Raw genomic sequence first — 21,779 nt, forward strand, 5'->3', positions numbered from 1 at the left:
GGAGGTTCATTTGTTATCGAAATGTACGTCTGTGCCACTTTAAACAAACAAGTCCCCCCTTTTTTTTTGTTTAAATATGTCAAACTTGGAGGGGCAGTTAAATGCTTATGGGGTCAGTCAGTGCTGGGATGGGATCTGAGTGACAACTCATCCCATGAGCTCAATCTTAGGGGGAGACCCTGGACTAAACAAAATCATTTCCATTCCTCATCTAAACCTCACACCGAGTCCTGACCCAGTTTTTGGGGAGAGAGGCTCCTGATTACCTGACAGGAGCTCATTTTTGTAGGAGAGGAACAGCAAGAGCACGTTTAATCTTTCATGCTCCTGGTCCGACAGCTGCGCTTTCGCTCGCTCAGCTTTCTCCAAGGATGAGAGCAACGCTGAGCTAATTCTTATCCACCCCAAATTTCCAGACAGGAACATGCCAAAGCTGTAGGAGCTGTCTGTTTATCTGCCTGGAGCGCTGGCTGTGTGGGTCCTGGCTGGAGCACACCGGGAGAGCCGTGTGTTTCACGGTTAATTCCAGGGGAAGAGCCACGCAATGCTCGGTGGATAAAAGGCTCGTAGTCCCAGCTGGGAAAACAGTTCCATTATCTCCCAGCTGCACAGACCTTCCATACGGCTCCGTTCTGCCTGGATGAACACTGTGCCTCGCTGAGAGGCTGAGACAGTCCTGCAGAAAATTGTAAAGATCCTGAGACATTTCCCTGCTCAGATGTGTAAGTACAGAATTGTGCTGTCTGCTGCAATGTGAATAATGCTGGGGAGCTGCCTGTGCTGGGGTGGGTTTTTCTCTCCTTTCCTCAGTGATTTTCATCAGCGTGAGGGGGAGAGAAGGAAGAAAATTCGCTGCTTTATTTCTGCTGTGTGTCTGTAAATGGCTGGTGCTCCAAATGTGTGCGTTCTTGGGAGAAAAAAAAAAAAACCCTATGTAATGAATTTGTATTCATGTGAGGCAAACAGAGAGACTGTGCAGGGACAGACACCACAGGTATTTTATTGGAGTCTCTCACGGCTCTGTGCTGCAGTAAAACGGACAACACAGAGGATGACAGTGCTAATTTTGGCACTTTCATATGACTTTCTACGGCATATTAAAAGATGAAGTGGGTAATGAGAGCCTAACCTAATTCCTGCCAGCTGAAGGTGTCAAAGCAATAAACATCAATCTGCAGGAAAATTTAGGTAAGTCCTAAAAGGGAAAGTTTTCCCTGTTGCTCATTTGAACCATTAAAGAACAATACAAAGCAAGTTCACAGCTTATATACTGAACTTTGGGTTTGCAGGAGTGTTAGTTTTGATGTTGTTATTTATTTACACCGTATGACACAGCTTTAAAGGAAAAGGGATACTGTAAAAAAAGTTTTGGAAGTCTGTGGTTCCAGAAGCAACTGCTTGACTAGGGCTTTATATTAAATAGTGTGTTCCCATAGTGCTTTTTGGGTGAATCCTTGGATTCAGACCATTCTGGCAGGTGTAAAAGGGCTCCTCCAGCAGCTTTTGCACAAGCAGTTCCAGTGTTAACAATTTCCTGCAGCACTTATGGAGCTGAATGATTAAACAAGATGCAAGCACCCTGCAGCCTGAGCAAATAACACTGAGTTGGCCTTTTGTCAGCACTGCAACCCTTTGCAGATAAATATTAGGAGTTAAAATCAGTGTATTTACTCCTCTGAAGGAGCATTTCCTTCTCCCGTCTTTTTATTTTTACCCCCCCAAAGAGAGGAGACCTGTCACATCCACACTCAGCATTCATAAAGTTCTGAAAGTTCAGGGAATTTTTATGTGTGTGCAAGGAAAGCCTGCAGTGTTTGTGATTCCAGGCACCACCTGCCCACAAATAACCCATCTTCATCAGCCAGCTTTGGCTTTGGTGCTCCAGAGGCACTATGTCAGTGTTTCACATGCCAGGAGTCTCTGCTTCAGAGGTTTTATGACACTAAAAAGTCCCAAATCAGTACCTGTATGAAGTTAGCAACAACCATAGATCACATTTTATTGTGTAAAAAAAGAATGTATACCAATGTATGCAGCTGGCGTTTTCAACTGCTGCTGAGCTACTGATGGCCACGGATTTTTTTGCAATTTTTACCTTCCACGCTGAGGATAAAATGGTAAATAATATATAACAACTTAAGTGCTTTAAACTGAACAGGAGACATGACTTTTCTCCTTTTCTTCCAGCTTTAATATCACTATTTAAAAGGTCTGTGGGGTATAATAAGCTCCTCTAAAATTAATTTCTTGCCATTGAAGCAAATATTTCCTTTAGAGAACAAAGTGCCAGCGTCCCCAGGGGGACCCAAAACACAAAGTTGTGTGTTTGCATGGTGTGGGCACAAGGCACTGTTTGTGTTTGGGCAGAAGATGTTCATTAGATGTTTGTCTTGTAGGTTAGGACTAGATCAGCTCTTCAAAACAGCCCCAGATTTGTGTTTTCCCCCCAGAACCGTGTTAGCTGCATGTTACTGCAAGGCAAAATTGCTTCTGCTTAAAATTGAGTTTATCATTCCAGAGGATTGCCACAGACTGGCCTTTGTTATCCCCTGCTCAGGTGCTGCTCACCTCCCTGGCTTGCTCAGGAAAACCAAGACACTCAAACCTCTTCCTGCTGCTCCCCCAGTCCCCCACCCTGTCCCTGCTTGGGCCAAGCTCTCCTGATCTCTGTGAAGGACCAGAATCCCAGGGAATGCTCTTAGACCAGGAAGTCTGGCTCAAAAACTCCTTTATTCCTTCTTCCCAAAGGCTGCACTCAAAACTGATTATAACTATGTCCACAGGCAAATTTGTAGCTTAAGCAAAGTCTCTTGGAGAAGTGAAGGCACAAAGAACTTCAGGCACAGTTTTACAACTGCAACCCCCCCATGTGGTAAATGCCACCTCTGGGACTCTAAACCCCTGCTTTGTAGCAACACACCAGTATTTAGATGATTAGGTGACCTTATTTACATCCACAAACATCAGATTTCACAAATCTCTTACTTACACAAAATCTTTCTGTAAGTGCAGGATATACCAAATAAGAGCACCACAAAAAAAACCAGAGCAAAGTATCTTCAAGTACCTCAAACTCAGTAAACAGGAACAACCCCAAGCAAAATAGATCAGGATATTGTACTTAACAGCTTTTGAGGAAAAAAAACCACACAAAACTAGCACAAGACAAAGCATCAGAGGTATGGAAGATCCCCCCACACTGCTGGGAGGCTTCCAAAGAGACCAGGGCAGCACAAAGTGCCAGCAAGATGTTTTTGCACAAAACAGGACATGGGGGCTTGCAAACATCAACACCAAAGGATCTGAGAGCTCCAGAGAGAGGAAGAGAGGAAAAGGTTGAGTTTGTTCTATACCTTTCTGCTCCCAGCTCTGTCTCCTCTCTCCCAAGAAGGTCCTGGTGAGTTCCCAGCACAACTGCAGCCCCTCTAACCATGGGTTTGTCTGGTAAATCAGATGCAGCTGCTCAGCATTTCCTGCTGTTTTTTTTCTTGAGGGTAGAAGGTGTTTCCACCCACTTGTTCTGGGATTGCAAAGATAATTGTCCCATCTTATCACAGCCTTCCAGTCCTTGAAGGGGCTCTAGGAGAGCCAGAGGGGGGCTTTGGACAAAGGACATGAAAGGGCAGGACAAGGGAGAAGGGTTTCCCACTGCCAGAGGGCAGGGTTAGATGGGATATGGGGAAGGAATTCTTCCCTGGGAGGGTGGGGAGGCCCTGGCACAGGTTGCCCAGAGAAGCTGTGGTTTCCCCATCCCTGGGAGTGTCCAAGGCCAGGTTGGAGCAACCTGGGCTAGTGGAAGATGTCCCTGCCCATGCCAGGGGATTGGAACAAAATGGTCTTTAATGTTCCTCCCAACCCAAACATTTTTATCATTCTGTGATCTCATGTTTTCATTCATTTTGGGGGTGTTTGTGTTCTGGGTTTCCTGCAAGAGGAGAAACTCCACAGCTTGCAGTGCTCAGGAGAATGACTGAGAGAGAGGGATGGGGAGGACGGAGTTGGAGAGAAGAGGAATTTCCCTCACTTACACCCTCTAATATATTTTTAGCCTACAAAGACAAGAAGAAATGGATGGAGTCAGTCAGAAAGGCAGTTTGTTTTATTAAAATTCTTGACAGCATCTGCTGCAAGGCTCTTGTTAAAAGAGATGGAAAACATCAGAAAGATGAGAGAGAAACAGTGTTCTGTCCTTGCTCTTTACACAACATAATAATGTGGGAATGAGTATAATTGGCTTCCAAATCACTGTTTTTATGAGCCATGTACAAACACAAGTGACCCACTGCCCAGGTACACAATAACCCTCCCTGGGCTCTCATCACACTCTCACCAGAGGCTTCTCAAACAAATAAAAACAGATTGCCTGATTTTTATGAACTAAGTGCTCATCTTTTTCTGGACACCAATAAGATCCATTTTATATAAAAGACTCCTCAGAAAAAAAGATGAGACCTGTTTCATATTTGATAATGAATTAAGCTCTCCCATGGCTGTAACCAAAGCATGAGGATCCCAGGTCCCTCTCTTTGGTGATATCTGCAGGGAATAATCTCTTATTAAACTTATTAAAAATCTCTTATTGAACTTGTCTCTTATTAAATAGTGGAAGGCTGGCTGGAAAACAAGGAAATATATATTTCTCTGCTATAAAAATGGTGTGATTTCCTCCATTCCCATTCCAGCATGGAAGGGGCTGAAGTATCCTGTCCCAGAGGAGCTGGTGGTCCAGCAGTCAGGGCTCCCAAAAGTCTGTGAACTTTTGATGTGCAAAAAGAAAAAAAGATGAGTGGTTCATTTGCAAGTCTGGCTCGGGTAGATCAAACCCTTTCTCATGAGGGTTTTTCCCGAGGCAAAATGATCAAAGCCTGGGGTAGGGCTGCCCACAGAGCCAGCAGGCATTTTATGCTTCGTCCTGTCCCACTGCCTTGTCTGTTATGAGGTCAGCCCACCAAAAATAGGTCTGTCTGAGGCACAAAATGTTTGTCACTGTTTCTGAAACCCCAGTGCATCATGTACTTCACCACCACAAATCCATTTCTCCCAGACATTCCCTCTCAAGCAGAGCATGCAGTCAGTTTGGTGTATACAAGTGGTGCCTTTGGTGAGAGAAACAGGGATTAAAAGCGCTGAAGTTTCTGCAACTTCATGTCTTCAAGCACTTGCTGATAATCCTACCATGAAATTACAAAACCAGCGGGGCCAGAGCGGACCTCACTGCAAATTGTGCTTCCTCCATTTGTAAAGGAATCCAGATAAAGTGTCGATTTTTATCACCTAAATGAGACAGCTGTGCCACATGGGCTATCCAGCTCCCACCCCTCGGCTGGAAACTCCCAGCTGTGTTGGTAAAACAGAATTTGGGCTTGGCTGCAGCGATCTGTGGTCCATCCCTGCTTTCCCAGTGTCCCACAGCTCCATGAAGGGAACCCATAAGGAATCTGGAGAGGGACTGTTCATCAGGAACTGGAGTGGTAGGACAAGGTGGGGGTCCAAACTGAAAGAAAGTAGGTTTAGATTGGATATTAGGAAGAAATCCTTTACTGTGAGGGTGGGGAAGGGGGAGTGTTCAAGGTCAGGTTGGAAAACCTCGTCTGGTGGAAGGCGAAGCTGAGCTCCTCCCTAGAACTGATTTGCAGGGTTTTCTGAGTCACACACAGGCTCTCCTGAGAGAAATTGGGGATGTCCCATCCCTGGGAGTGTCCCAGGCCAGGTTGGACGGGGCTTGGAGCAGCCTGGGCTCCTGGAAGGTGTCCCTGCCCATGGCAGGGGCATGGACTGAAAAGAGCTTTAAGGTCCCTTCCAGCCCAAACCATTCTATGATTCTGTGATTCCAAGGAGTCCATCCTTGAGGCAAATAAGCACCTAACTCTCAGTGTGGGGCCGTTCTCAGAGCCAGCACACACAGCCTTGGAGAGCATCACTGGGTGTCCAGACTGACCCCCAGCACAGCTGCTGATCCTCCCTCGTGCCTCAGTTCCTTGGCATGCCTGTTAGCAGCCACTCTTACAGCTCACTCTGGTGCTTCAGAGCCAGATAAACCCTGGCTGGTGTCTGCTGGGAGCTGATTTACACCTGGCACTGTCGCTGGTTTAAGCTCTCCCCAGGCTGATGACATGGTGCTCGTTTCCTGAATTCAGCCGCTCAGCCCCAGAAGGCTTTGTTTTCCAGGGGCTGGTGGTAGCAGGGAAGCTGTGCAGCCACCAGGGGATCCGGGTGGTGAGGAAATTTCTCTCTCCCAGAGACTGTATTTTCAATCCTAGCTCAATTTTCCCACCCAAAAACCCAAAACTAAATAGCAATATTTACTTACTATATAACTGTGTAATGCCTGAGCAGCTGCATATGCATCTTTTTGATGAGAGCAAAGTCACAAAGACTCATCAGAGGGATCTTTTACTTGCAGGGAAAATCTCTGTTTTCCTACATAATTGGAATAGGAACAGTTTTATTCATGTATTCTTTTGCAAAAACCTTGGCTAGTGGAAGGTGTCCCTGCCCTTGGCAGGGGGTTGGAATGAGGTGATCTTTAAGATAATTTCCAACCATTCTGTGATTCTATGAAAAACCTCACATAAAATAAACGAACAAACAGCCTCATTTTCCAAGGACAGAATTCCGGTGGAACTGAACTTACTGTGAATATTTGTTGTCGTTGCTGTTTAAGCACCAAGCAACTCTAAGCAGGACAAAGCCAGGCTGTGTCTGTGTAAAGATTCCCTTTGGAACACACCTGGCCCAGGCAGGAAGGGAGAAATGGAGGTACCAGGAGAAAGGATGAGCTGGTGGAATCTCCATCCATGGACGTGGCACTCTGGGCTGGGTGACGAGGTGGTGATGGCTCAAAGGTTGGACTTGATGATCTCAGAGGTCTTTTTCAATAGTTCTGTGATTCTTTGAAATGCCTTTTGTTCAAGTGTGGCCCCTGAGAAGGAGGAACCAGAGCTGTGACTGTGTCCATGGTGTACCCTCAGTGTCCTCTTGCTTTCCACTGCCCAACAAAGGCTCCTGCTCCAGCATCCCCAGGTCTCACACAAGCTTTTCTTTCCTCTCTTTGCTTGGGGCACCTGAGCTAAAGGTTTATTGCACCATTTGTCCCCTTTCCATGTGTGTTTTTTCCTGTTAATAGGATTATTCACCCCCTGTGCTCCTGCCCTGCCCCAAACACCACTCTGGGCCATCAGCACCACAGGGACCATCCTTGCTGCAGCATCAGGGATGTTTCCTCCCCCACTGCTGCTCCTCCCCAGTTTTGATTCCATCTGAGACATCACCTTGGCTTTTAGTAGCTGCCTGAAGCAAAGGAGAATCCTGGCTTATGAACCTGCTCACAATTGCTGCAGTTCCAGCCAGGAATAAACTGTTCTTAACCTAAATACTCCTCTGAGGACACTGAGCTTGGGGGAAGATACATAACTGTGCTGTATCTGGTGCAAGCGGGGATAAGTGAGCCTGGTGTGCACTGGATAACTTGGGAAAGCAGTTGGGAAGAGAGGGGAGGGAAAGAAGAACAGTGGTGAGCACAGATAAACAATAATGGCCTCTTTATGTTGTGGTAAATGCAAGATTTTCAAATAAAGCATTAAATACTGCAGCTACAGAGACTGTAAAGGCATCCAAAATAAAAGGTTTGTCCAAAGGCAGCTCAAAAAATGCCTCAAGAGGGAGGAAAGCTCCCCTTCCCCAGTGGGGGGGAGGTGGGGCTGTGGGTGGTACTGGGGTCAGCACGGTGGGTGCTCCCCATCACCCACCTGCCAGCTCAGGGTGGTGGCACCAAGGGGAGCAGAGCCTACAGAGCAATTAAAGTGGCAAAACAAAGAGGGGTTAAAATGACAGAGCAAAGTGGGCAAAGCTCAGGGCAAGGAGCAGCACTGGAGGTGCATTCAGATCGTTCACATCTGGCATGAAATGGGTGCACTCTCAGCTGATGGGGAGTTCAATTTGCAGGGAAAGTGGTTTTGCATTTTAATGCAAAATTCCCCTAAGGTGAGGCAGGATCTACCCCTATATCTTCTAGAAATCTTGATAACCAAGACTTCAGGGAATGCTGTGGGTATTTTGGGATGCTCTGGGGAAGGCTATGGGGAGTGCTAGTTGGTATTATTCTGTACTAGATGTATTTCAGCTTTAATTGTACAGCTTTGCTGGGAGATTACCAGTTTTAAAGTTAGTGTTATAGCAGGTGTTGAATAATGGATGAGATTAAACTTTGGGATAGGGATTCAGGGGATTGATTTGGAAGACATAGGTGTGAGATACCCAAAACTGAACTTCTGTCAAAAATTAGGACAATAAAAGTTAGGTTTGAAGTGCAAGAACTGACAAAAAGCACCTTACTCACTGATTCAGGCAAAATAGAAATGACTAACCCTGTCACGATTTTGCCTCTTTGTCTGGCTGACTTTCTCAGCAAGATTGATACAAAATCCATCTAAGCCCTGAAAGGAATTAGCAGGAAACCACTTTGTATGACAATGCTGAGGGGGTGGGTCGAGCAGGCAGAGAACCAGCAGCAATACCCAAAAATAAAGCCCAGGCCCTGCCTAACCAGGGGGCCTGTTAAGTTCAGTGGAGTGTGAGTAAGTCATACAAATCTCTCAACTGAACCCACAGAAGCAAAAGAAGTATTTTAAGAGAATAAAATCATAAAATCATAGAATCACAGAGTGGTTGGCAAACAGGCCAAAATCAACCACGAAACGTTGATGGGTACCAGGAATACCTGGGGAACGTCTGTGACACTTGAATGAGCTAAAAGTATTGAGGAAATGGAAGTGTAATTTGGAACAGGCTGCCCAGGGCAGGGGTGGAGTCCCCATCCCTGGAGGGGTTTAAAAGCTGTGTAGATGTGGCACTTGGGGACATGGCTTCGTGGTGACCTTGGCAGTGCTGAGTGAAAGGTTGGACTCAATCTGAGAGAGCTTTTCCAGCCCCAAATGATTCCGTGATTCTAAGTACAAATGACACCAAAGTAAAACCAGGTGAGATCTCTTTTAGTGATGTTCCTCGTGGGACCTCACGATTCAAAACCATACTGGACAAATCAGGAGGCTGAGAATGGAAAATGCATGAAGAAAATACATCAGGGAAAAGGACAATTCTAACAAAACCTTGTGAATAATTTGAATTCTAGATTTTTTGCTTGTATGTGGGGACGCCCTAGAAAATGACCCACATTTGGGGGTGAGAGAGGGGGAAGAGGAGACTCCTCAAGGCTGTGCCCTCCTACCCACCTCACTCCTCTGAGGTGGGTGAAAGCTCCTCTGTGAGGACTGCAAATATCCAGCTGTTTTTACTATAAAAAGAGGCTAAATTTGCTTCCTAGACCCACCCCTCTCCCCAGCAGCACAGGGGATTCCTTTCTTAACTGACTGGTTTTATCCTATATTTTCATTGGCTGTGGAATGGGGTGTAAGGACAGAGTTATAAAAGGGATTAAGAGGAAAGAAAAGAGTTGGACCCAAATCTCTGGGGCCTGATTAAGGCAGTAGCACTATCAGAGACCATCCTGGAACCATCTCTTGTACCTTTTGTTGACTGTCCACTGCCAGCCCGAGCAGTGTTATCAGTGTTGGATGAAGCAGTTGAGGGAACAGCCAAAATTTACACCATCACAGGAGAAACAGCCACCTCAAATGGCCCAAAACTTATCCATGGCAGGCTACAAGTGACCTGAGAGCTGACCTGAGCATGGCCACATTGTTCTGCCTGAAATCCTCCTGCATTTATGCAGAATGAGGTTAATTTTCAGTCTCCCGTGCCAGGTCAACAACTGTGGCCTGAAATAGATGTTTAGCTTTATTTCTGCTAATTTTTTTCACCTATTTTAGTAGTCCATTTTTTTGCATCAAGCCTAATAGCTGTACCCACCATTACAAATGCATTGTTACCTGTCACACCTCTCCCAGCAGCTCATTTATTCTGAAGGACAGAGCTATAATTCATCAGGAGCAGACACTGATTATTGAAGTGGATAATTGCACAGGCCTGGTGATCAACCCTGGGCAAGGCCTGGTCCAACAGCCAGGCTCAAACACGACAAATGTGGGGGCAGGGGAGGTGGTTGCTGTTGATGGGATGCTTTGGGCTGCATAAAGTAAATCCTGGAATACTGAGTGTGAAATGCTGGTGTCTCAGACTCACTGGTCAAATGCAAAGAAACTATTGACCCAAAATCATAAAATCCTGGATGGTTTGGGTGGGAAGGGACCTTAAAGCTCATCCAGTTCCACCCCCTGCCATGGGCAGGGACATCTTCCACTCTCCCAGGTTGCTCCAAGCTCTGTCCCACCTGGTCTTGCCCTTTTCTAGTTGGAATAATACTAATTAATGCCAGTTTGTGCCTCACCTCCTTGCTTTAAGGATCAGTGGTTTTTATTGCACATTTCTGTAAAGAATTACTATTCTGTAAAGAATAATTGCAACCCTTCTACATTATATAAATAAAGTCCTTCTACTTTCAAGATATCCATATATATTTAGATAGATATAGATATATAGAGATAAATTCAGTCAGAGACAAACATTACTAGGAATCCAGTCAGTGGCCTTTCTCTGGATGAAACCTTTCTTTCATGCCTACATGAAGGATGGAGAGGGACTTTTCACAAGGACATGCAGTGATAGCACAACAGAAATGGATTTCAGCTGAAGGAGGGTAGGTTTAGGTGGGATGTTGGGAAGATATTCTTCCCTCTGAGGGTGGGCAGGCCCTGGCACAGGGTGCCCAGAGAAGCTGTGGCTGCCCCATCCCTGGGAGTGTCCAAAGCCAGGTTGGATGGGGCTTGGAAAACCTTGTCTGGTGAAAGGTGGAGCTGATCTGCAGCATTCCCAGTGTCACAAACAGGGAAGGGACAACCTGATCTCTTGGCTGTTGCCAGTAATTTGCATTTTCAGAGATATCTCTGGTGGCTAAACTATTAAAACCCACTGTAATAGATATTTCTGTTTTCCTTTCATTTCAGTGTTTCGGAGGAACTGTAACGCTTTGGGTAAAATTCAAATCAATGCAAACCTCATAAGCCACTAAAATTTTATAGATGGTTATCCAATATGTAATTTGTTACACAATATCTGTGTGGCTCCTGTTTATTGAGACATAAAGACTTGCCTTTCTTTAAGGTGGATTTTATGGCAGGAGGGCAGAAGAAGGAATAACCTTTCATACCTGTTGTGCCATAAACTAAATTACCCTTAACCCAAACCATTTATCTTGCAGTGGCAGCCTAATGAGACCAAAGGAAACACAAACAAACTGCCTGAAATTGTCTTGAAGGGACAACTTTTACTTCCATCAGTCTTTTGCCTGTACTTTCCCAGGCTGGCCATGTGGATGTGGCAGTGGATAATATCAGCTGCTCTGAACAATAATTCAAGCAAATTGTGAGGCTGTAAAGCTTGTGAAAGGGATATTTTCACCCCTGAATCCCATATGACAGGGTGTGAGTGCAGAGGTGTTCTGGGGTAGCTGCGTGCTCGGTGTTTTATTTCCTAGTAGGAACTTTCTGCTGGATGGGAGAAAGAGAGGGAAGGGAAGGAAACTTTAATCCTTCTCTTCCCAGCCCAGCTGAGCAGCAGCCTGAGGGGTGCTCACAGACCATCATCTGCTGATTTGAATCAAGAGGGTTGGAAAACCTCTCACAAAGAATGATTCCCACCATTCCCAGGGAACACACTGCAACCTGTTGTGCTTATGACTAAGATGTGCTTTTTCTAATAATACAACTTTTCTCTTTGCCATATCCCTTGGCCTGTACACAAAATCATTTTTCCCAGTGTAATTTCAAAGCAAAGGAGCAAGACTTTGCAGCAAATGTGATTTTGGGGGGTTTTATGTTTTGGTTTGGTTTGGGTTTGTTTTTTTTTTTTTGAGCCAGACACACAAACACAAAAGAAGCTTTTCCTCAGTAGGTCCTGCTTGAAATATGAGTGCACTGACCTGTAGATACACAGAGAGTAAAAACCTGTTTGCTGCAACGTGTAGCTGGATCATATAAGCTCAGTGAAGAGCCAGCTCTTTAGGAAGCTGATCTAAATCATGCTGAAATCACTGGGATGTGTTTCCCTCTCACAAGCCTGAATCAGACCTTGTGTGCTGCTTATGAGCTCCATTAATTACTGTGTGATTTGCCCTCCCCATGATGCAGTTGTGGCTGATACATTGACTGTACAGAAATTGAAATAGGTGTTGATGAACTTGCACACTGATGAGGACTGATTTGCTCGTTAAAGAAATAAAAGCTAAAGGCAGTGGATCCCTTCAGACCTAGAACTTGCTATTTCCCCTAAAGGATGACAGATTTTAGTAAGAGGAGCAGACCAAGAAAGGAATATAATCAATCTGGGTGTTGCTCTTAGCCTAGAAGTGGTGAAAAATTTGATTTGTGTGATTATGTAGCAACAACATTGTTTTGTATGTCAAGAAAGAGAAGAAATAGCCCATTGTTTAGATCACCAGCAGTAAATGGATGTTTCCAAGACTGAAATGCGGGGCCATCTCATTGTTATCATCCCTATTCAATCTCCAAACTCTTGCTGAACCTGTAAAATACCCTGGACTGGGAGGGAGGGTGAGCCAAGACTCAGAACGACACAAAGAGTAACATCAGCAGAAGTTATTAGTGCCCATGGGCAATTTATGAGCTCAACCAGACATGGGAATGACAAGAAGCCTGGGAAGAGCTGCAATATCCCAGGAAACAATCTGCATTATTAGGAACATCCCTCCAGTGAAGGTATGATGAGCTCTGCAGAACTGCAGACACTTCACTTCGAGATCCTCTTCAATGTGTCTCCCTCAAAACAAGAAGCACTTTTAAGCCCATCAGAGACCTAAACTCCATTCTGAGATTTTGCCAATGCAATTCCAGGGAAATGTGTCCCAATTCAGCCAAACACCTTAATACATATTTTGCAGTTAATGTGAGGGTGATCCTGCAATGGCACCAAAGACAGCAACTGAAAATATGTTAATCAGTAACTGCTGCTGCTATGGACCAACCATTCCACAAACTTGGCATTGGACAGACCCCAGACTTACAGCCTAAAACCCCTTTAAATTCAGTGTTTTCCTTGAGCAAGTCCTTATGTTGCTCTTGTTGTCCTCTGGCTGGAAATATTAGCAGTGTTAAATAGCCAGCCTCCAGTTTTGAAGGCAATTTATCTCAGGCACCTTTACAAAATGCAGGGAAAATTTGGGTTGTTGACCTGTTTTGTTTTCACTGATGTGGGAAATGTAACTGTGGTTCCTTATTAACAAATGGACTCGGGGATTTATTGTGACAGAGCATTTTTTCACGCTCCAAATATAGTTGGTTTGGCTCTAAACAAAGGACAACCTTTCTGAGAGGGCTGGAGGAATCACCTGCTTTAATAGGGACTCCAAGAGGCAAAAGTTGCTTTTGATAATGGATAAAAAAATGATAAGGGGATAAGGAAATATCCCCTTTACTATGGAAAGACAGATTTTGGTATTTTTTAAAATCTCTTAAACCAACAATCACAAGAGTTCACAACAAACATTTGGATGCAGGGATGAAACCAAAGAACATTTCACTTATTCTATCACCACAAAAAAAAAACCCTCAAGCCATGGGTGGACCAAGAATGCAGCAAGTGTTGGAGGATACACAGAAATGCTTGGAGTGGAAAATGCGCATCAGGAGGGTGAAAAGGGAATGAAGAACAGCTAAACATGCAGGTGAATTTTTAATTGCCACAACAGCAATATCAGAAACCTCAGGATTTTACATTTCTCTTGTTAATTGTAGTGCAGAGCAGCTGAGCTGGGTGCTCAGGGCTGTGTTGTGCTGAGGGATGTGCACCAGGGTATATTTTGGGGTATTTCATCAGCAGAATCATTTGCAGAAGTGCTTTGCCAAGTAAATGCTCCTCAAATGGCCTTGAGTGAGACAGGGAGTGTTTAATTCACTCCCATTTCTTTTCTGTATTAGAACACATCATTTGGCTTTGTGTGATTTCCTCTCCATTATTCTCTGTGATTCCAACAACATATTTTGGTGCATAAAGAGAGTCTTAATGAAAGGAGTGAATAGAAAGGTGTGAAAGAGGCTTCTCAGAGCACTGATGGTACAAAAAAAAACAAACCAAGTTAAAGTCCTGTTAACTTTCCCTGTTCAGTCAAATGGGTGAAAAAACAAAGCAGAAATGAAAAGGAAGTTCTGCCTCTGGAAAAAAAAAAAATTGCAATGCCAGTAAAAACCTCGTGCTAAATATTTATATCCAGTCCTGGCCTTTCAGGGCCTTTCCCATTTTCGAAGTTTAGAATTGATATATTTTAAATGAGTGCATACATAAATAAGTGCATCCTAAATATTAGCTGGCTCCTAAGTAAAATTGTGATTCTTATCATAAAATAGATAATTTTAAAGGCTTTTTTTCTTCTGGATATCTTTGGTCCTGGTTCCTCAGTGGTGTAAATTAGCATTTCTCCATGAAGCTCAAAGTTTCCCACCCCTGGAGCAGCCAACCCTGTTGACCTGTCAAAGCCCCAGAACACCTCCAGAATAGCAAGATCAAGCTCCAATCTCTTTAGTGAAGCCAGGAAGAGAAAACATCCATAAATAGTGATAATTATTCAAGCTAACATTTTGCTTTTCTAACCTACTCTGAGTGTATATATGAATTGTCTGCTGCATATCCAGCAGATGCAAATGCATCAATACCTGCTTGTGGGACTTGTTTGGAGCTCAAGATAATTATCAGGAAATAAAATCAATATCTAACAAATCATCTGCCACGAGCAAAGCAGGATTCTAGTAATAATTAATGTAATGAAATGGGTTAATGTTTATCTCTCTTTCTTTCACCCACTGGTAAAGGTCTGACTTCTGAAGGAGCAAACAGCTCATAAACAAACCCTAGCAAACAGCATGAGCTGCAGAAGAAATTAATTAATAAAAACCAAACAAACAATTACAAATCAATTAATTTTAGACCTAAAATTACACCATAATTTTCAAGCAACTTGATACAATTGATATATGTTATGTACACTGACTGTGAAGGAACTTTAAAGTGTCTAGAGAACTTTTAGCAAAAAAACCCCACAATTATAGGAAAAGGAAAATAGATGTTTTTAAATGTGCCAAATCATTCTCAGTAACAAATCTCTAAAGTTATGCTTATATTTAGATCACATTAATATGTACTTCTCATATATATTTAAATACACAGCTCAAGATCAACTTTTCAAACTACCAATTCAGATACTTTAAAGAAGAGAAATCTGTAAGTTATTCTATGACTTGAAACACGATCATCCTCTAAAACTCAGGACACTGCTTAATGTTGTCAAAGCTGTTAAGGACAGACACGGTTATTTCTATTTATTAAACCCTGATAAATCTTTCATCTTCAGAGCTTTAACTGGGAATTGTGGACCTTCTGTTCAGCCTCTTCAGACTCTCCTGGGCAAGGAAGGATCTCCCAAATTCCAGATCCTTGCCTGTGGCATCACCCTTTTCCATGTGCTCAGAGGAAACCTCTGCCCAAAACCTCACAGCAGAAGTGTTTGCTGTGGTGGGACCTTTAGAAACTCCAGCTCTTTTCTCCTTGGCTTTTGTTTAAAGGACTTCCTCTTTTTTTCCTTCTGTATTCCACCAGCATCCAGACATTTCGCTGGAGCAGGGGAGGTAAATCATTTGTATGCCTGTTCCCATCTCCAGATCATCTTGAAACCTGTCTAGACACTAAAGCAATCTGTTTGCTGCACTGATTATTCCACTTGGCTATATCCCCTATCTTAAAATACATAGATTATGCTGAATTAAGTCCAATTTCATCCAGAAAGCAACTGATTATTTTCTTCTTCTCCTCATTATCAAAGAGATTCTAAATGATGGCAATAAACAGCAACAGCATCACCAAGGAGGAAGGGAACGATCATCATTTCACACTGAATCATTTACTTGTTAAACAATAAGCCTGGAAATTAACTTTCCCTCCTGACACCCAGGCAGGCACATATGCAAATCAAATGAGGGGAGGCTTCATTTTGGGCAAAACTAATGGTCATGGGGGGGTTCAGCTCATCCTAAAGTCACCCTGGCATTCCAGTCCTGCTTGGTCCTGCTTTTATTAGTTAGTGCTCACCCTAATCTCACTGCCAGATGGTTCCAATCCATTCCCACCCAGGTCACCCCAGAACTGGTCCTGGCCTCTTTATTTACTGCTGCATAGAAATGTATGGCTGGTAAAAAAAAAAAAAAAAAAATCTACATATTTCCTGGCAGCTCTCTGGCGAAATCTACACTTAATGATTTCCTTTCATGGTGCTGTTAATATTTCCTGCCAGGACGAAGTCCAGTTGTTAATAATTTGGCAGATTTCCAGGTTCTTGTACAAAAATTAGCTTTGGTTTCCCTTTTTTGCTGTTTGTTTGCAAATATTAACTCTGCCCCGTGAATTTCTGAGGTAGGAGTGGCAGGTGGACACCCCGGTGCCCTTCTGAGGGTGTTTCTCCAAGGCTTGAACTCTCTGGTTGAAAAGAGCATTTCTCCAAAGCTTTATTCCACCACTGAGGGGTTGGAGGGTGTCGTGGTTTTTTTGCAAGAAACTCAGGAGTAAGGGCTTTGTTACCGAGGATATTGTTTTATTTGAAAGGAGAGGACCATAAAGAGATCGCAATCCCTTTAATATGGATTTAATAAAAAAGATCTGGGATATTAAATGCAGAGCAAGCAGAGGATGAAAGTTAAAACACTGAATAGCAGGCTTTAGGGTGGCCCAAATTAAAGCATCCCTGCGATATGAGGCTCATATTGAAACAACTGCTGCATGAGATCTTGAGAGAGATGAAGTCTTCAAGATACCATTGTAGAGGTTTATCAGCAGTTCCTTTATTAACATCCATATCCTTGAAGAAACCTGCACACTATCTTTTGATGACATTCTAATTTTGATCCTATTTTGCTGAAGAAATGGGAATTTTGGTACTAACTTCAGTTGAAATGGAGTGATTTTTTTTTTTATCATCATTACACTGATAATGTTTGGAAGGAGGTGTTCTAGAGTTCTTAAGCTTTCACTCACAGATACGGAGTAGATATTAAACTTTTCACCTGGGAAGAATAATGTCTGCTCTTCCCTCCCAATATTTGGGTACCATCAAGACAAGCAGCTTTAGTGTTTGTGAGCAGGTTAGAAGGAATGTGATAATTTGTTTACAAATTTCGTTGGGTTTGGTAAGCTTACCACTTCCAGATCTCTTCAGAAAAAATGTATTTGATGATGTATTGAATTGAAAATTCTAATTTACATGGCAAATGATAACTTCTGTGGTTCATGGAAATCCCTGCAGATCAGGCTGAAGTTTCCATCCCACCAAAATTCAGAGAGGACAGACCTCACAGAGATGATGGAATGTCCCTTCCCACACATCAGAGACTGAACTGTTTTAGCTGAAGAATGTGCACAAAGAGCTCTTGTGTTTGGCTCCTGCAGTCCTGTGGTTTATTGGTAGAGAGCTGGAAATTCCTATAGCAGGGTGACTGACTGGAATGACTCAGGAATACTTTACATTAAGCCAAAGTATGGGTGGAGTTGCCATCCCATTGTAGCAAATGTCATGTCTTTAAGCATTTTGATTAACAGGTCCTACATGAGAATTTGGGCTTTAGGCAGCTCTGATAGAGAATTCTGCTTTATCTAGAATTCTCTTTACAAATTATTTATTACAAATGTAATAAATTCTGCTTTTCCTGTTGCACTTGATACAACAGAGGCTTAAACTGCACAAAAAAGGGAAGTGAAATGGGAAATGGAATACAAGGTTAATTCTTCCAGCATGCCCCAGGATCTGTGTATCATCTGCAGACACAAAGAGATGGCAGCTCAAGAGCACATCAGCTTTTGGGGAGCCACTTTACATATCTCCTCCAGACACTCCGAGGCTTGAATCAGATTTTCCTTCCCTCAGTTGCTGCAAACATGGCACTTAATGCTAAATGCTGCTATCACTGCTGCAAATCTTCCTTTAAGGTTATCCATTTTGCCCCAGGAAGCTTTTTGGCTGACATTTTTCTATCTATCAAACAACATAAGATGAATTATTGCTCTATTTTGTCCCACTCTTCCTCCTGCCTCGCTTCTGTTGAGTTTATGAAAAGACTTGCAGGCTGGAAATGGGCTGTAAAAGGCACCTGTGCTTATCCCAGCTACAAATTTAATGTGGAAAACACATCTTCCAGAAATCAGAGGCGTAATTTCTGCCAGGCACAGAGAACACAGCACTGAGCCACACAGAGCTGGGACTGAAGCTCAGCTGAAGGAGGGTAGGAGACCTTGTGCTTCTTGATATCCCATTTCAGGACCTCAAAGATGAGGAACCTAATCACTGTAAGTGGCTGCTGCCTCCAGGAATATCAGTAATGAGTAGTAATGCTCATGACACGTTTCTAAACTACTTCAACTGAAACAATTTCTCTTTACGTGACACAGAGTAGAACGGGGTGACTAACAAAGAACAGACTTCACTGAATACTTAAGGGACACTTGCAATGATGTGCCTCACCTAATTCAGGGGCAAATATTTTATATTAGCCTGAATTTGGACATTCTTACAGATAAATGGTGTCCCAAAATATAATTCTGTATGTGACAGGGACTGCAGAGCAGAAATCCCTGCCAATTGATATATTGGCTTTGTAACTGTCTGTTGTCTTTGATTGACTTGACTCAAAACATGTTTATATCCAAAGCCAGGCAGGGGAAGTGGAGAAAAGCCATGGAAAAGGTGTTATAGAGAGGAATGTAGTTACTGGGATTTTTTTTATAATTGATTCAGGCCCACAGCTCTGGTAATGGGATAAGAGTTTACTTGACTGCCACGTACCATTCTGGGCAGTGTCAACCTTAACTGATTGAATATTTTATCCCCCAAAAAGGATTTGCTGATGGGTCTGGACTAAAACCAAGCCTTGGCACAGCTGCAGATGTGCAAACTCACCCTAAATCCCAATATATTTGCTGTGCAAGGGCACCCAAACATTCCTCACACTAATATTCTTGTTCCTCATGGCCCAGAGTGAGAGACCAAGAGACCAGCCAGAGTTTATAAAGAACAAAAAAAAGACTTTACCATTTATGAAACAAAACCAACTTCTGGGTGAGATATTTCTGTGTTTATTTATCATAGGTGTCAGTGCACAGAGCCAAAGTAGCACCAGAACTTCATGTATATAAATTAAAAAACCCCCAAACAACAGGGTCTTTAGAAATATGGAATGGTTTGGAAGGGATCTTAAAGATCATCCAGTGCCATGGGCAGGAACACCTTCCACCAGCCCAGGTTGCTCCAAGCCCTGTCCAACCTGGCCTTGGACAATTCCAGAGATGGAGCAGCCACAGTTTCTCTGGGCAACCTGTGCCAGGGCCATTTCACTGCTGCTGAATCCTTAATTTGGGGAGTTAAAGAAACAAAAGCCTCTGTATGTCCCACCATGAACGAGCCTCAATGTCACCTGAAACACAACTGAGCTGTTTGTTTGGATTTTAGGAAAACGTTTTGAAAACACAAGATTTAAACCCTCCCCGAAGGCTTCATGTACGGAATTTGACTTGCAAATGAGCCACTATATTTTCTGTTTCCCTAGGAAAAGTAAGCAATAGCAGTCAGGAGTGAAAACCAAATGAAAATCCAAGCCCTTTTGTGCAGGAGGAAAAAATAGGAGTGATCGGTATCGGAAACCTTTGTTAAATAACACGGGGTACTTTTCTCCCTCGAAATATGGTTCAATAATTCTAAATAAGCAGTAAGTACTGCAGCAGCATAAGTAAATCTTGCTGCAGCCTGGAAGACTGGTCTCTTCTGCTTCTGCTCTGGTAGTTGCAAGTGTTTGCTATTCAGTCTGTTATGGATATCTGGGAAATAGTTTGAGTGCAGAAAGCGCCTCAGGGATAAAAAGTTTGAAAAGAAAAATGTAGCCGTATATCATTGGCATTCATGAGAAAATTCACATTAGATGCCTTCAAATCAGGTGCTCAGGAGACAATATAGAGATCAGGAGCAATGGTGTGCCAAGAATTCAAGCCTGGCTGGGACAGACTTGGCTTATTTCCTGGCAGATGAAGAATACGAAAGTACGTAAGGCCAAATTCAAAAGATGATATAGATGTGTGGAAGCTGGTGGGAGGGAAAGCTGAGGCTGCAGAAAAAAAGGCTGTTCGTGCACTCCCCAGATTTTAGCCTCTTCCCTTCACATTTTTATTCCTTCCCTTCTACATACATTCAACAGAACTTATTCTGTAGGTGGCTACACCAATATACCAGCCCTGGAGTGAAGCTCCACCACCGGCGTCACTGTGGGATTCAGCCCCAAATCCCTGTTGTTAAACATCGTTCCTTTCACCAGCTCAGAAAGCTGCTCTTTCTGCAAACACAGCTGCATTTTGCCATGGGGAAAAATGTCCATTTCCTTAAATTTAGCTAAGAGCAAAATCTCATCATTCCAGTGCCTGACAAGTTTTACCCCAGCACGATGTCAGATCAGCACCTGAACCCACGCTCTCTTGCTCTCACAAAACCGGCACAGTTGTGGCAGAAATGTGGAATGGGGCCTATTTTCACAAAAGCTCAGATGACACCACAAGAGCATTTTGTCCCTTGTCACAGATTTGATCTGGTAAGTGTTTTGTTACTCAAAAAATAAGCCATTGGAGAGAGTGGAAGTCGTGAAAGCCAAAGCCTGGGCAGCAGGTTGAGCCTCAGCTCAGTGAAGAACGAAGTATTGGCACTTTTGTTAATACACTAAAGAGATGTCAGATCATTTTAATGAATAAATGAATCCATAACATACCTCCTTCTAAATTCCAGTGCCAAGGAAACAGCAATACAACTTAAGGCTTCAACCACACAAGAAAGCCTTTCCCTCTCTGTGCTAAGCACAACGTCACTAAGTCAATACTCAAATCCCACGTTTAGACTGAATTTTTCAATATTCCAGCTATCCAGGAAGAAATGTTTGATGAAAGGAATGCTTTTGTGTGCTTTCTTTCCAATAATATGACCCAGAGTGTTTGCAATGAGAAGTAGATGCTGCACAACCCCTCCATGCAGTGTTTCATCCACCTTCCTTCCATCAGTTCGTCTCTTGTACACCCCTGGGTGTCCCACACGCCACATTTGGATGTCTCAGGAACAGAAATCTTTCCTTCCCCCACAGATAAGAAGGAAAAAAAACAGGTAGAAAGTTGTCTGAGGATTGAGTTCTTTCCTATGGACTTGTTTTCTCTAATGGGAAAACAACAAGAAGTGATGTTGACTTCTCCTGTAATAAACATCTTTGTATAAATTACATCCTGTGGACAAGTGGACATCCAATCAGTATTTTTAGGGGAAAATGTAATATTTCCCCATGATCATATTTAACCTGTTTTCTTTTCCATCCATCTCTCTGCTCAAACTGTGGCATAACAATTAAAATAAGTGATAGCAGCACATCCAGCAAACAAAGGGTATGATGGCAGAATCTTGTTACATTTCTTGATTTAATGCCAGGCTGGGATTTCTGGTCTGAACCAGATTTTTCTTATGCTATAAATATTTCAGTTTTTTCATTTATTCTTGATTTAGTTTGACAGTAAATAATCCCATGGAAGCTGCTGTTGGAAAGACATTGTAAAAATTATTAAGTGCCTGCTTGCCAGTTAGGTCCTTGTGTTTGTCAGGGGGAAAGGACTAAAACAGTTGGGTTACTTAAAGGAAATATGTGTGTGTGTGTATATATATATTTACAGTAATGCTCCATAATTTGCAGTCCTAG

At 43.1% G+C, this 21,779-nt stretch overlaps 1 protein-coding gene across 3 annotated transcripts in view; it reads left to right on the top strand.

Annotated features, from left to right (window-relative positions):
• Positions 1 to 260: 260 nt before the first annotated feature.
• The window catches only part of LOC114062597 (contactin-6-like), a 119,762-nt gene continuing 98,243 nt past the window's right edge, over positions 261 to 21,779 (top strand). For all 3 annotated transcript variants that reach the window (XM_027894213.1, XM_027894215.1, XM_027894214.1), the window contains exon 1: positions 261 to 722. Coding sequence is in view for 1 of the 3 variants with exons in the window: in XM_027894214.1 (XP_027750015.1) it covers positions 719 to 722 (4 nt within the window). In the remaining 2 variants the exon portion in view is untranslated. The remainder of the gene's footprint in view (positions 723 to 21,779) is intronic.

Source organism: Empidonax traillii, unplaced genomic scaffold, assembly GCF_003031625.1.
Source record: "Empidonax traillii isolate 1590-97213 ecotype Southwest subspecies unplaced genomic scaffold, ASM303162v1 scaffold420:size724490, whole genome shotgun sequence".
In the NCBI taxonomy this organism is placed as follows: domain Eukaryota; kingdom Metazoa; phylum Chordata; class Aves; order Passeriformes; family Tyrannidae; genus Empidonax; species Empidonax traillii.